Source organism: Lutjanus erythropterus, chromosome 13 (genome assembly GCF_056507025.1).
Source record: "Lutjanus erythropterus isolate fLutEry1 chromosome 13, fLutEry1.hap2, whole genome shotgun sequence".
In the NCBI taxonomy this organism is placed as follows: Eukaryota; Metazoa; Chordata; class Actinopteri; order Lutjaniformes; family Lutjanidae; genus Lutjanus; species Lutjanus erythropterus.
In genome coordinates this window covers 3,578,456-3,594,703 of record NC_139329.1, presented here as the reverse complement: position 1 = coordinate 3,594,703, position 16,248 = coordinate 3,578,456, and the positions used below count along the sequence as shown (strand labels likewise).

At 39.0% G+C, this 16,248-nt stretch overlaps 1 protein-coding gene across 1 annotated transcript in view; it reads right to left on the bottom strand.

The window, feature by feature from the left end:
• The window catches only part of sf3b3 (splicing factor 3b, subunit 3), a 41,175-nt gene extending 25,221 nt beyond the window's left edge, over positions 1 to 15,954 (bottom strand). Inside the window, exons 1-18 of the mRNA XM_084733781.1 lie at positions 15,800 to 15,954; positions 14,641 to 14,781; positions 13,904 to 14,059; positions 13,568 to 13,738; positions 11,985 to 12,157; positions 11,176 to 11,317; positions 10,381 to 10,493; positions 9,897 to 10,034; positions 9,575 to 9,678; positions 8,786 to 8,951; positions 7,286 to 7,381; positions 5,549 to 5,621; positions 4,119 to 4,270; positions 3,665 to 3,820; positions 2,729 to 2,884; positions 1,293 to 1,436; positions 559 to 681; positions 177 to 331 (exon numbers count right to left, since the gene is read on the bottom strand). Of these exons, the coding sequence (XP_084589907.1) occupies positions 177 to 331; positions 559 to 681; positions 1,293 to 1,436; positions 2,729 to 2,884; positions 3,665 to 3,820; positions 4,119 to 4,270; positions 5,549 to 5,621; positions 7,286 to 7,381; positions 8,786 to 8,951; positions 9,575 to 9,678; positions 9,897 to 10,034; positions 10,381 to 10,493; positions 11,176 to 11,317; positions 11,985 to 12,157; positions 13,568 to 13,738; positions 13,904 to 14,059; positions 14,641 to 14,710 (2,288 nt within the window). The 5' untranslated portion in view covers positions 14,711 to 14,781; positions 15,800 to 15,954. The remainder of the gene's footprint in view (positions 1 to 176; positions 332 to 558; positions 682 to 1,292; positions 1,437 to 2,728; positions 2,885 to 3,664; positions 3,821 to 4,118; positions 4,271 to 5,548; positions 5,622 to 7,285; positions 7,382 to 8,785; positions 8,952 to 9,574; positions 9,679 to 9,896; positions 10,035 to 10,380; positions 10,494 to 11,175; positions 11,318 to 11,984; positions 12,158 to 13,567; positions 13,739 to 13,903; positions 14,060 to 14,640; positions 14,782 to 15,799) is intronic.
• Positions 15,955 to 16,248: the final 294 nt, after the last annotated feature.

Genomic DNA, 16,248 nt, shown 5'->3' with positions numbered 1-16,248 from the left:
CGTTTATTGATGTCTGATGTCTATCTTAAAAGATAACAGACATAAAACTGTTTCTCATGGCTATACAGCAAAGCTACTTCTCTCATTTACACTTCAGAAGTGTCAAATTAACTTGACAAATGTGGCTGACGAAGTTATCTGCTAACATGTCAAACTGCTGTAATATGTATCCATACCTCAGTGTGTTGGTGGAAATGGCCACGATGCCTTCAGGGCACTGCTCGGAGGCAAAGCCGGAGGCGTACTCCAGAGTCTCATAAGACAGCGGGGTCAGATGGAAGCGAGACTGGTATGAGTAACTGAGCCAGGAGCGACTGGACATGGCCAGCACCTGTCAGTGAGAAGACACACGGACAAGTTATGATCCATCTCAAGATTTTCTGGTCTTTAAAATGACAGAAACTACAAATCCCTACAGGTTCTTAGAGCTTAGAATTTTACTAATAGTTAGTCTGATCAGCAGGCTAATGGCTTGTGTGAGCGCAAACAAATGAATCATTTTGTATTGAAGTTGGAGTTACTGTGAATTGATTATATGTAAATGTTTGAGTCACATACCGCTTCCTGACCCTGCATCCTGACTCTGAAGAGTTTGACAGGTCGTGAGCCCAGGTAGCGTGTCCTGGTATCTGACAGGTCACCTGTCACTGGGTCCAGCACCGTCCTCAGCAGCACTCCGTTCTGAGAAAGTGGATCACACACACACACACACACACACACACACACACACACACACACACACACACACACACACACACAGAGATTACTACAGGGTTTGTACAGCTTTTTAAAAGTAAAATTGGACAGTAGACAAAAACATCAATTTAACCCTCAAGCATGTTAAAAGTAAACAGACAATAACCTTTTTCCATTAATTAACATCAGTGCATGATATTAATAAAAAGACCTCTGCTGTGGGCTGAGTATAACCACCTAGACTTCTGGTTAAATATCACAGGTTGCTGCAGATATTCTTAGAACAATAATACAGGACTTTGAATACTGACTTATTGAAAATTTCAAAACCCAGCTGTAACATTCTTCCTACAAGACAGATGTGCTTTTACACTGATGAGACCATGTGTGCTTGTCTTATATGAGTCTTGACTATAAATTCATTCATTCAAGTATGAAACACATGTGATATTCAAACTTGTCCTGCTGGATCTTCTGCTAAACACAAGATCAATCTGAGCCACTGCTAACCTTTCCTATATGACGACTTGTGTAGGCATTTTTCACAAGATTTAAAAGCAAAACTTGGAATGAGTTTGGTGAATGAGAAAGAATACCTGAAGCCCAATGTTGAGGTAGAGGAAGCCGATGGTTCCTTTTTCCCCAAGTTCATCCTGTTTCTCCACCCCTCCCATCTCGACAATACACAGACTCTCTGGCTGGGCTGGAAGGGCCTGCATACTCAACGGCTGCAAGCAGTCCTGAACGTGACAGAGATTCAGAGGGTTAAGACCATTTCAACATACAAAACAGTCTCAAAGTCTATAGACAAACATTTAGATAAAACAAGTGCTCTTGATTTAACCTCCTCCTTCTTTCTAACCATTTACTTGCTTTTGGGAGCAAACAATAAATAGTGAACCTCTGACTGATTCCACCTGACTAAGTGAGAATCAGTGGCGATATTCACAGATTGATTATTCCCAGAAGCTCCAACATTAACCTGATTAAGGTGGAGTCACAAAGAAGATGCAGTAAAAAGCTGCATCCCTTTTTCTTCAAAATATTAACACCTTGCAAGTCATACAAACTCAAATTACACAAAGAAATTAAGCAGAGCCCACCAGAACACTGGTAAATATTTTCACATGTATTTCTCACCATCACAGTTAACAGGCATATAGGTTTTATGCCCCCAACTAACTGATGGAACCAGGTGGATGTGACTTCCAGCCACAGTTTAACAAAGTTATATCTTGTTTTTTGACAATATATATATTTTATCATTCAATCAACTTCACACAAGAAGGAATTAATACCTTAATTTTTGCTATATACTTTACCACAGTTTTTACCTAAGATAATATAGTTTCATGTTGCACTAGTTATTTTATTCTATTTGATCCTATTTATGTACAGATTTTATTTTTCTTTCATATTCTTGCTGCAAGCACTTGAGAGACAAGCTGCGTAAGCATCCACATCAAAAAATGTTTAAGACCTCATGTCAGTCCTTTCATATCGTTTCTGTTTTTCATATCTGCAATATACACAAAGTGCACTTACTTCTCAGGGCCACTAAGTGCCATCAATGCACAGTTTTGGCCAGTGGCTGATATTATTTTAATGTTTATGCAAACACAGTTCATAGTGCTGCTAGTTTCATTAGTGGTTTTCAACATAAACCCTGGTGAAGTGATTTTAGTGTGTGTATCAGTACTTTTTTCATCATTTTCAGCACATTTTAAAAATAACATAACCATTGACAGTGATAATTTTGTTCACGATAACCATGATGAAAATTTCATGTTGTTATGTCAGCACATTTTAGAATGGATTAATAAAATGTGCAGTAGCACAACAATGTCTCATTCTGAAGCAAGACTCTATGAACCAAAATAAAAAAGTAGAACCAAAACAAATTAGTTTTGGCTGGAGGCGACCCATTATGGACCATAGAATCACAGTAATAAAAACAATGAAGGTAGTTTTAAACCAGATGCTGGAGCGTTATAACCACATTTGGAAGCAAAGATGGTGCTTCTGTTCATACCGAAGGGTCCAGGGAGATGATTCGGACAGTGTTGTCGACCAGTCCCACGGCCAGGAATCTGGAGCGCTGCTCACCAGGTGGAACGTTGGCCAGGCTCATACAAACCACATCTGCAGACATCTCCTTCCGCTCTGTGTACTCATTCAGCTGGCCAGACTGCAAAGAGGAAGAGAAAGAAGACGACAGGAAAAACATTATTACTATGCAGGGTATTAGCCATCTCAGGTCTTTCTACTGTTTATAATGGCACACAAGGTCGTTTTGTTTTAAATTTTATTTAAATATTACACTTTCTCTGCAGTAAATATAAATCAGGTGAAGCTCAAAATGTGTGATTGTTGCAAAGCTGTGCAGTCGTACCTGAGGTTGGAGTTTTGTGTATTCATGTCTGTCACTAAATGTTGCCATTCTGCTTATTAGTGTAAAAAAAAAAGCTAAAAAAAAAAATGTAACTCTTCAATTTCCAGGTCCCATAATTTCATGGTAAATAGGTGGTAATTACCAAGTAATATATTTGAAATGTCTCTGAATTTACCCACAAATTACCCCCAGATTTCATGGTAAGTATGTCATAATTCACGTTTTCATAAAAGTCGGTGGTTATTACCATGTTGGGGTTATTTTCAATAAATTGGGATAACTTTCTCAGAAAGTTCAGTTATGATACTTGCTAATTATCATACATTCACCATGAAAAAACTAAACTAATAATACCAATGTATGAAACTTGGAATTTTGCAAAAGCTGTTGCTACAAAATGAAAATAAAGTTTTCTGAAATCTTGGTGTGAGCTCTGCTGTACTGGATATACCCTAAAATCATTCCATGGAGATCTGTCACTTCATATGAACCTAGCATGAAGATATGAAGTGCTGATTGTGTAACATAAGTCACACACAGTAACCTCGATTTCGAGTAAAACATCTACTTTCTTACCGGATCCATCTCAAAATAGACCAGCTCCCCTCCAGTGAGCGCGATAACAACCTGCCTCTGGTTCACAGCGCAGCGGACGATGGTTTTTTTGCCGGGAGTCTTCCACTCATTTACACGCTTGTCTGCTCGGATGTGGCGGATACCATCAGGGTACACCTGTATGTGGATGCAGGGGTGGAGAGAACAGGAGAGATAATATGGAAAGAAGCTAAGTTTTAATTGTTTATATTATTTTATATTTCCTAAGAAATATTTCCTAATTCCAACAGCATATCCTGTAAACTCTAACTGTCACAGACGCAGCAAGGGAAGCAGCATCACACTGAAACATTTAAAAATCTTAGAGATCATTTGGGCCATGCTGGGATTTGGATGTAAGAATCTGAATTGCTTTATGTGATCATGGCACAGCTGTTCAGTAGGAATCAGGATGATTAAAGCTCACTGCACCCACCTGCACGAGGGCATCTTCACCCAGCAGTGAGCAGGAGAGAGTAGGCGTCGTTCCCAGAAATCCAGAATCTGTCACTTCCTCTACAGTTTCTCCGATGGACAGAACCAGAGTAGCGTTCACGAATGACACAATGATGTAGGCGTCAAACTCATCTAACGAAAAAAAGGACAAACACAAATACAAAGGAGCACTGATCAGGAAACAATGTAATACAGTGTGTGATTTCATTGTTTAAAAAGATTCCAACTATTTTTTAGAATCAATAAATTGGTTTGAGGGTTTTTTTTATTTTAAGAAAAAAAAAGTCAAAATTCTCTGAATATTTTCTGGTTTCTTTACTCCTCTCTGACAGCAAACTGAGTATCTTTGAGTTGTGGGCCAAAGAAGACATGTAAGGACATCATGTTGGACTTTGGGAAACATGGATCAAAATTTTTCAACATTTTCTGACATTTTCTAGATCAAACAACCAACTGATTCCTCCAGAAAATAATCAACAGATTAACTGGTGATGAGAATAAATGTTAGTTGCAGCCTTAAAGTCGTCACATGACAAAGTAGAGTCTCCTGCTAACAAACATGAGGCCATTCTACTTGACACACAAAAATAAAAAATAAAAAACACTTAAAAGCATCTTAAAACATTTTCCATCTTCATCTTATTATAATTCTGACATGAAAATGAAAACACCCCTGACATGAAAACTCCTATTTTGGCAACACAAAGACTTTTGGAAGAAATTTTTTGCAGACCAATAAACCGCATTTACATTTTTCCAACTAATTATCTCATTTAACAAAGATAAAACAACTCAAGTTCTTGTCTAAGAAGACAGACACAATGAGGACAATGTCATGAACATCATTCTGAAACAAGCTGTTTTTCTTCTCTCTCTCCTGCACACTCACACACAACACAGATCTAAAGAGTGATCTCTGTCAGCTGTGGTGGAACAATGTGACAAAATGTAAAAACTATTTGACCTTTGGAAATGCACTGTTGCATGAAGTATTTTAAACTGAAGAGAAAGCACACAAACACTGAACACCCACCTACTAATTTTAAGACATATTCTTCACTTCCCTCTGCTAAACAAATGCTAGACTAAAACCAAACACATCCACATGCAAGATGCTGTTCAAGAAAGGGACCCTGCAAAACCAGTGACTGACCAAAGGTCACTTTATTCACAGAAAAAGATTTTTGTCTCTTTAATGAAAACAGATTATCCAGTGTTGACTAACTGGTAGATACACAGAAACACAAAACAACAACTAAATCTAACTTATTCATGTACTACAACGCTGCTGAATGGTTTTTATGTAATCAGGATGTCAATCATCCTACAAATCTCAGTCTCAGACTGTTTTTAACTGCTTGTAAGGTGGCATTAGCTTTACAAGAAGTTGGATAACAGGAAACTTTTTACCTTCCACATGTCTGCGTACTGTCCACACAGCGTTGGGGTTACCAGGCAGCTCGGACACAGCCATCTCTGATACCTGATGAGAGACAGATAATGAAGGAAAGACGATTTAATGCATATGAAATATCACATATTGTATAGGAACAGAGTACGGACTTAATCCCAGGATGTTATTAAATCATGTTTATAAGACTTTCAAAAGTCAGCAAGAATCCTACAATCCTACCTCAAATTTGAATCAAAACAGGGATGTGAGATCTGCTTCAAGCTAACTATGACAGTGTTGGGCTACTGGTTGACTGGGGGGACTGATTCCCTCGCCAGTTGTATTTTTTGCCTGATTTTTTGGGCGATGTTTGTCATATTATTTTGCTAATGTGACAGGCACTGGTCTGCAACTCTGTACACATCCACTCAGTCAGAGCAGAGTGTCCTGAGTTGGGTGAGGAGTGAGAGATAAACAGCCTGCAGAGTCAGACTCTTTGCATTCTTTTCATGCAGTGAATTAAGGATTTGATTCCACCAAACCAGAGTTGGTGATTGTTGGGAGAGTGGACAGACTAACAAATACAGTTTTGGTGAGTTCTACATATTTTTCTAAAGTGTTTGCCTGCAGTTAAACTTCCGATGAGTTACCAAGCCAGTGACGCTGGTCTTACTTTGGTAAAACGGAGAAGCTTGAATTCAGAAGGTGAACGGTTGTATTTTTATTTTTTAAATGTAATTTCTTGATAATTTGTGAGTTTATTTTGTTTATTAGTGTGGTACATTTGTTTATGTAATGAACGTATGCAGTGTACAAAACGTAGTGAATTCACCACTTGCATAAATCTCCCATCTGAGACTTGAGAGGACAGGAGGAGGTGGGAAAGGGGGCAAATTTATTGTTGGTTGGTTGATGGGTTAACAATAGCAGTTGGAAACTTTAAAGGCATCACGCCAACCCTAATATATATGGATACATTCAGGCAGAGTCGAGCGTAGGTCACTCACAGTGCAACTCACAATCGCTGTGCTTTCACATAAAACAGAAGAAAACAGACTTCAAGTGGAAATCTATGCTCTGGGTAGTGGCCGTTAATAATCTGGATTTATTAAAATAGGAGTCTATCTGTTGCGTCAGATACACGTGTGCCGGATGACTGAAAAATGTCTTCGGAATAGACAAGCTGTTACATAATGCCCCATCTAACACTTGATAAAATGCACAGACAGATTTTAAGATTTTCAATTCATGTAATCCTCCCAAATGCCCAGCGACTCAGGACTTAAAGTACCACACAACATATTTCCAGTCTTCATTTACATCAATCAACTGAGAGATGAACTGATTGCATGCATTGCAGATCACGTGTGTGTACAACAATTGACAGTGTTGTCTGGAGGATGATGATAATCTGACTGAAGTGTTTTTGTTGTGACAGGCTCACATTTATAGTGTGAGTGCATGTGTTGAACACAAACATGTAAAAAAAAGATGCAGAAGCAGAAATATCTACCAACCGGTGACTGTGTGACGTTGTGTTTATAAGCAGTGAGTGATGAAACGTGGTGCTATGAACAGCAAATTGAGTGTTTGTGCTGAGATCAGAGTGATTTACAGACTCTTCAGCTTTTATTCAGAGAAGAGACATGAACAAACTCATCACTTTTCAGCCAGCAGAGTGTGTGTGTGTGTGTGTGTGTGTGTGTGTGTGTCTCCTTGCCTAGGTGCATGTTCTTAGGTGAGTGTGCATGTACCTCCAGTCCGTGTCTAAGGACCCTCAGTGTGGACCGGGGTCCTCGTCCACATGCGACATACAACTGTGGTGTATCTTCATTGGCCAAATCAGCAATCTGCCAGAAACAGGGAGAGAAGTTTAAGTCAACACAGAAAAACACTGCTCAAATCTAAATCAAGACTTTTTATTACACCAATATAGGGCTGTAACTAACAATCATTTTCATAGTTGAATAATCATTAGATAATGTTCTCAATTAATCAATTAATAATTGTTTGTTTTAAAATGTCTGAAAATGGTGAAAATGTTGACAAGTGTTTCCCAAAGCATCAGATGACGTCTTCAACTGTCTTGTTTTGCTCACAACCCAAAAATATTCAGTTTAATGTCTTAAAGAAGTAAGGAATCAACCAAATAATCAATTAATAATCAATTAATCGATTAATTGTTGCAGCATTCAAATATTTTTGGAACTTTTCTTGTAAAAATTAAATTGGATGTTCATAATAAAACACTGACTATTAAATATTCATTAAACACTATTTACATTTTCCCCAAAGTCCTCCAGGTTACAGCCAGGCCTTATTATTTTTTTATACTAAGATTATGAATTGGGTGAACGTGATCTCACAAGATCATGGAATCTTGGAGGATTTCGTGGGACGCGTTTTCACGTGATCTCCTGTGGAAGCAGATGTAAACAAACCGGAGACTGATGTGGTGCAATGGTTTGCTGCAGTAAAACTTTGCAGTGAGAAAAACAGATGCAGAAGTTAAACTGGATGAGAAAATGTTTGAGGAGACGCATCAACACAGGTTGTTTATTCTTCAGACAGAACAGGAGGTGAGATTTTAACTGTCCCTCTGTGAACAGCAGTCTGCTGCCGCCTAACATTAGCATGAAGAGCTAGAGAGTTTACAGCTGTTCTGCGACATTGTCAGCTGCTCTGTCTCGCTATAGACTGTCTGTCTTTTCTCTATCCTATTCTTGGAATCTGTCACTGACATCAAGCAAGCATGTGTCTGAGTGTGTAGCTGTTATCAGCACTGTGGTGATATCATGGTCAGTTTGTCTGCTGCGTGCATGACGTGACCATCATGCAGAACATGTGTGACAATGACAGGCACAGAATCAGATTTGTGACGCTGGCCGGCCGGTCACCGGTCAGGGCCGGTCACGTGAAAACCGGCCCGATTCTGAGTATTGCCGATTAATCGGTGCAAGTCTACCATTCAGATTAAACTCTTACCAAACAGAGAGGAGTGAAAACATCTTCTCCATAAAGAAAAGTCTTCAGTATTGTTCTCTGTTCTTTCAATGAAGAAATACTCTCCAGTTCTGATATAACTGATGCTATCACAGTAGCACCATTGTTTGTTCAAGACAAGTCACTTCCACGGGCACTTCATAAGTTTGCCTAACAAGGTGGATTTTCATGTGATTTTGCGAGTCCAGCTGCCTCAGAAGGTACATTTGGGAGGCCCAGCTGTACGGGCACAAGTACAAACAAACACTGACCTGACAGGACATGATGGGTGATAAGTTCTCCTGTTCATCCACCAGTACAAGGTTCTTGAGGGGGCGGGGCTGGAAGAAGAAGGTGTCTCCCTCTTCCAGTGGCATCGCAGAGGAGAACTCCGGCTCCTCGTCATCATCACCCAGGTGAGCGATCTGGTAAAGGTAACTGAAGGAAAGCACCACATGAGCAAAAGAGGTATGAGACTGAAAAAATGCAGAGGAAATAAAGATAAAAAAGACTGCGCTCAGCTTTGACACTCAACAAAAATACAAACGACACTTTTGTTTTTGCTTCCATTTTTCATAAGTTGAGGTAAAAAAACGTATTAAAATCACTGTTATGCCAAGATAATCTGTCCACCTGACAGGTGGTGCATACAGACATGCTGATTAAACAGCTGGATTATGACACAGGTGAGCCTTGAACTGGTTGCAATAAAAGGCCACTTCAAAATGTGCAGTTTGATTCTGGAAAAAAAATAGACTATTCCACACAGGGCCTCAGATACCTTTTTTCCCAGGAGGGCAAAGTCATGACCTAACCCAACCAACAAAGAGTCCAGCCAATCAGAGGCAGTGTACAGAGAGGGAGACAAAATGAACCTTTTGTGTGCGCAGAGAAAAATAAAATATATCTTTTACCTCAACTAACTAAAAATGGGAGCAAAAACAAAAGTATTTATATTTTTGTTGAGTGTATCATCTGAAGGTTTTCAAGCCCAGAAAGAAAAGGACAAAAAGGTTAAAAGTTTTATTCTGTCAAAAGGCCATACAAACAAAATGACTTACTGGTTTCCAAACTCTGAAGCCACAAACAAGAAGCCAGTCTTCAGGACACACATGGCTGTTGCCACAGGGATTGTATCAAAGTATTTTAGGCGGATTTCTGTGACCTGAAGAACAACACAGAGCTCTTTTACACACACAGTTTTGTGCTCAAACAGAGAACACACAGAGAATCCATCAATAACTTCTTGTAGCTCCTTACTCGTTTTGTTTTTCTCTGTTTCACATTAGAGGTGGGTGGTATTACTAGCATGCGAGACCTCGCAAACATGGATTTGGCTAAATCATTTGTTTCACCATAGAAGTGATTTTTATCTTTGCTCACCATTTCTTCATCTGTTTCCAGGGTAACCTTGAAGATGTCTCCCTGCTCAGTCTGGGCCAGGAAGAAGAACATAGATTTGGTCTTGTGGGTGGCTGAGCAGACAAATATCATGCCACGCTCTGGGTCATCCAGGTCGTTCTGCAGGGTGAGACGGACGAGGAGAAGGGAGCAGAATAAAAATAAATGTGCATACTGAGATGGAAACTGACCACCACAGACACATAAAAAAGTGAGTGGGTGTAATGACTTGCATTGTAACAGACTTAAAATAAAGAAAGAAACATCCTCCCTTTTGAAATGATACTATACTGGTTTACAGTACTACTGCTTATTACATTATAGCTTAAATCCTGAGGCTCACATTATGGTGCTTGTAGTAAAAAATACCCAGAATGCAAATACAGGGAGTGTATGTTAGAGCTGACTGTGTGCAACATGCATCATGCTTTTTTTAAAATTCAGTATTTGTGTATTGAGGACTCACCCTGCGTCGTGGAATGGGACAGCGAATGTCAGGCTGGTCTCCAAAATTCTTGTAAGTGATGTAGTTCTCGGAGCAGATCAGAACTCCACTGGGCCCATCTGAACCACCAGGGACTAAGCAGAGAGGAACATTTAGTGCTGGATGTGTTTCTTTTTCAAATGATAATGAACAGAGTAAAAACAGCTGAGGTCCAAAAGCAGGATGGGCTCTGGTGTGCTATTGTGTTGGTGAACTTGTGCTGAGATCAGAGATGTTAAATCTTTCTCCAGTGTTAGTCAGAGAAGAGACATGACAAACTCATCACATCTGCAACACTCTGAAGATGAATCCTTTGTATTCTAACAAGCGAGTGTCATCCTACAGCCACATTAGTATACAGCTTCCTCTGATAGCAAGTCCTAGAAAGTTGCATTTTTTAAAGATATTTCTGGATACATTTTCATCAAAAAGAAGTGAACCAAGTTACAGACAGTCAAGAACGTTAGTTTTAGCCATTTCTGACTCACGGCTGATAAAGTGAACAGAAAATATAAAACAGCCAAATGACACCATTAGATGACAGAATTAACAGCAGAGGTGGAAGAATTACTCAGTCATAGTGCGCTGGGATTTTATAAATAATATAATAAATATAGCATTTTAGAATTACCTGATTTTTAGTAGGTTATTTCTTCACAATTCCATTTTTAAAGCAGCAGCTGAGCTGCAGGAGGCTGCTGCTGTTGTTGTTGTTGTTGTTGTTTATGAGTCTATTAAAATGATCAAAACCATTGTGGCACGTGTCTAAATGCTTACCGGTGATGAGGAAATTTCCGTGCTCTTCCAAAGCCTCACTGTACTTGCGGACCACATGATTCAAGCCGAGGTCCAGCTCGTAAAAGGTCAGTGTCTGTTGTGTGTTTGCAGCAGCTTCTCCTGTTGGATCATTGTCAGCTTCCTGAAAAGCACAACGTACAAGATCAGAGGTTTTCAAAAAGGAGTTCATTGTTAGGCACAGTACAGCCTGACACACTATAGGGGTGGTGGCAACAAAATTAATTCAACATAAAAGGTGTTTTCAACCACACTTTTTACCAATGGCACTAGAAAATGAAACTTATTTCTCTATTGTGTATCATTTTTATGTTTGTGAATTTGAAAAAATTAGTGTGAATTTTTCTTCCAAAGAACTGAGAACGTGATTCTCTGACACAATGCTTTTTTTTTTTCAACAAAAACTCTTACATACTCAAGTTAAAAAAAAAAAACATCTGAGAGACTGTGTAGAGAGGGCTATAAACAAATGGCATATATATCAAAGTGCTTGATATAAACTTTAGACATGTTAAATCTTTCTCCAGTGGTAGATGGATGTGTTTCTTTTTCAAAGGATGATGATCAGAGTGAGAGCTGGAGTCTAAAAGCAGGATGGGCTCTGTTTTCCAGTCTAAGGTTCTTCCTCACTCACAGCTCTTTAAGGTGCATTACTGTGCTGGTGAACTTCAGATCAGAGATGTTAAATCTTTCTCCAGTGACAGTCAGAGAAGAGACATGACAAACTCATCACATCTACAATACAAGCCAGTGTGTTGTCTTAAAGTCCCCCTGAGCTTTCATGACCTTACCTCATAGTCCATTTCGAGGCAGGCAAACATGGGGTTCTCAAAGCCGACATCAACTCCCACCACGTGGTAGACCAGTGTGTTTGCTTTGTGGGCCTCCAGTGGAGAGGAGATGGTCAGTCTTGCAGCTGCATCTCTGTTTAGAATGTAAACCAGCTTCTGTTTCTCTATAGCACCTAGACAGGGAACGGACAGAGGACATCCAAAATGTTTCATTGTATTCAAAAACAGTTTGATTATACATGACTGTCCTTTAAAACTACAACATTTAAATTAGGGCTGGGCAATGTATCAATATCATACTGCATCCTGATACGATACATTTTGGATATTGTTGTATTGTGACATGGCATAAGTGTTGTCTGGTTTTAAAGGCTGCATTAAAGTACAATGTTGTATATTCTGAACTCACCAGAGTGAGTTCTTGCTGTTCTACTATTTGTTTCTACCCACTTAATCATTATACTTATGATTTTTGAACATAAAATCTAACTGGTTTAATATTTTGTCAAAGCACCAATAGTCATCCCTACAGTATTGTCCCAATATTGGTACTGAGGTATTTGCTAAAAAATATTGTGATATTTTATTCTGTTTATACCATCCAGTGATAACAGAAAAAACTCATTTTATCACTTAAGCTGCTTCCACCCCCTCGAGTACACAACACATCTTCAGTCACAGTCTACATGATCAATAGTTATTGATATCGACTGATATGAAACTTCACCATCATGACTGTTTTTTCAGATAATTGCCCAGGTTTAATTTAAATTGTAACATCATATTACTAACACTTAAAAAATGCACAATCATTCTTATAAATCCAGGTGCCGATTTATTAGCTGCAGTCTTTTGATAAATCCTGCCTTCAATATATTTAAATTTACTCCCCTTTTTGTTTGAACCAATATAAGCACATAAACATGGGTTACAAAGAACACACAATTTGTCTTTAAACTTTTTTGAGGACCCCGTGCTTGTAATTTCAATCTATGCATTCTGATGAATTCATGTCTTTGCAAAAAACAGACCCTGCACATCGTAATGCCAGTAATTAATATTTATGTGTATTACAAATACTATATGTATCTTTACACAAATTGTTAAAGTCTGCTCCAAGATCACTGAAGCAAAATGATCTGATCTCCCTCTGAAAGAAAGGTGGTCCAGAAAGCCAGAAGAATCCTTAGCCAATCTGATCGTGCTCTGACAGTAGTAACTGACACGTGAGCCAGTCCTTGTAAAATCTGTGAAAATGTCTATGTCACCTGCTGCTCTTGTCCTTCTACCACGTTGACTTGCTGTCACTGATATGTTGATGTTCATGTTTGAAGAGGGTAGGCAGCAAAACGCAACTGCCCTTGTGGGATATATAAAGTTGTCTGAATCTGTATCAATTTAAAATGTTTGTGTTCATTTACAATGCTGTAGTGAAGTGAAATAAGTAAACCATTTGTTATTAAAAAGACAAAAAATTACAAGAAAATAGTGAACACTGACACAGTTGTGTATGTTTTAGAGGTACCCTTCCTTCATCTGCTTGCTTCATACAAACATAGTGACTCTTTGATGTGAATTCTTACCGATCATGACAGCTCTGCCTTTTGGATCGACAGCCAGGAACTGTCCGGGGACGATTCGCCGACAGCCGCTCTTCCCAAATGTTTCCTGGTGGATCTTCTCAAACATGTTTTTGGATGGATGATATTCCAGGATGACAATACGACCACTGTCACTTCCAACAACAATGTAGTCTACAAACACACACAAAAATGTGTAAATATACAAAACAAAGGCAGAACATGGAGTGAGAGAACAATGCTTTATGCTTTCAGTTGTATCTGTGAGGTCACAAAATTGTGCTGAACACTTCTCAGTGAACTGTCACTGTCTCAGTGCACACATCCTTGGCTACAAACCTTTGGTTCCTCCAGTGAGTCTGAAGGCCATCAGGGACCTCACGATGCCGAACACTTCCACTGTGAGCAGAGTGTGCACCTTTCCTGTGTTGGCATCAGGCCGCAATAATTCCAAGATCTTTCCCCTGGAAACGACAATCTCCTGCATCTTGGTTCCTGCCAAGACACAAACAGCTCTTTTCAGCATGCAGAAAGTGTATGTGTATGAAAGTGTATTATGGTTCAAATCCAGGAATTAACATAGTCACATTAGACAGGATTTCTCTCCCAAATCTGCTCCCATTTCAGAAATAAAACTGTTCTGGGTACCTAGCATTGTTAATATGCAGTATGTCTAAAATAAAATGTCTAAAATAAGACATGCATTATTTCATTTGAAACAAATTTTAACCAGTTGATTTAAGAAATATCAAAAATAGGAGGCAATTGCTATCTTCTGGCCAATTCTAATTTCAGATGATTTTTAATGGATCTGACCAGTTTCATTTTTGTAACTTAAATTAAATTGGATGTTCATAATAATAATAATAATAATACATCTCAAAAAGTGCTCCAGGTTACAGTCAGTCCTTGTTATGTTATTATATTAAAGTAATGTAACAGGACAAGATCATGTAGGAAACATGTTTTCATGTGAGCTCATGGAATTGATGTAAACAAACTGGAGATCGATGCAGTGCAACAGTTCACTGTAGTAAAGCTTTGCAGTGAGAAAAACAGACAGACAGTGATCTAACCTGAGAAGTTCCCATGGATGGCATGAGTGATGCCTGTGGCACGCTGCAGGGTGATGTTGTACAGAAACATGGCTCCTCTTCTGTGGTTTCCCCACGAGGTTGTTCAGGGGCTGCAGACGGAGCACTTAGCCCAGCTCAAAACTGAGAGATGGAGAGCAAATAGAGGGACTGATGAGAGGACAGCAATATTTCTGTTAATGCTGTGAACGTGGACAGTCTTTGAAGAAGTTGAAAATGGGAAATATGAACATCTACCAGTCCCTGAGAGTTAATAAATGCTGAAATTCACAAGCTACTCAATAGTAAGTTATTTTCTGCCTGAAATCAACCAGCCCCTTTCATATTACCAGCATTTGACTGGTGCTAATTTTGCACCCTAGTGTTCACCCCCTGGACTGTTTCAAACAGATATTCAAACCGATCAGGGCTCTATTGTTAAGGAGGTGGCGCTATAGTAAAATGAGCTAACTTGTGTAATAGTTTAATGTTGATCAAATTTTCTCAAGCCCCAAGGTGACCTCCTAAACTGTGCAGAGTTTCCCACAACCCAAAGATATTCAACTTACTGTCACAGAGGTGGAAAAGAAACCAAGACATATTCATATTAAACAAGCTAGCATCAGAGAATTTTGACTTTTTGTTAAACAATACTCAAACCAGTTAATCACTCAACAAAATCGTTGATTAATTTAATTAAAGATTTATTGTTGCAGCTCTAAACTCCTTACTATCTAGCCATTATGAGTAAGTAGAGGATTATAATGCTTGCTGGACACAGACTGAACTTGTGATGCTAATGTTTACATGCTAATCGGCGAGCACTGCTAACATTAGCTTAGCAAACACTAGACCAACTTTCTGCATAGTCGTTCTAAATACCCATTCTCTTTGTTAACTTAGCTACATTGTTCTTAAAGGCCACCGTAGCACAACACTATCTATCTTTTGCCTTGCTAATTTCAGTTTGTAGAACTGTGCTTACAGTTAGCCTGTAAACTTGCTTTCAACGAACTGAGAGCTCATTCATTGAAAGCGCCACTTTTGCATGACGCTATCTTTTGTTTTCTTGCTAAATTACAAAACACCCCGCACACTTTCCATGCATACAATGTCCATTTTAATGCGGACAAGCTGTAGATTTGTACAATAAAATATTTACCGGCGTGTTTGTAAAGATGATTCTGATTTCAGATGGATAACGTTTCATTTATACAAACTATTTTCCTGCAACTTCGGGAAGCCGACGATGAGCCGCCGTTTCTGGGTCCTTCGTCAACCAAAATACCGTCACGTGGGGTGGCCCGCACAGTGCCTGACAGGAATCAAAGACGTTCTGTAATGACGCCGAGTCACCAGTAGATGTCGACAATGACCTCAAGACCAATACAGAGAAAGACGGAGAGAAGGTGGAGGGAATGGCGTTTATTACCACCATCTATATTCACTCTAAAAACTAATCGTGCTGAATTATTCAAATGCATAGCCTACATGGGGGAGACTGCGGGAGATCGATTTTTTCCTTGTTTTTTTTTGTTTTTGTTTGTGTGTTTGTTTGTTTTTTACATTTTCTTTCATAACTCAGACAACTAGAAATACATTTTTAATTTC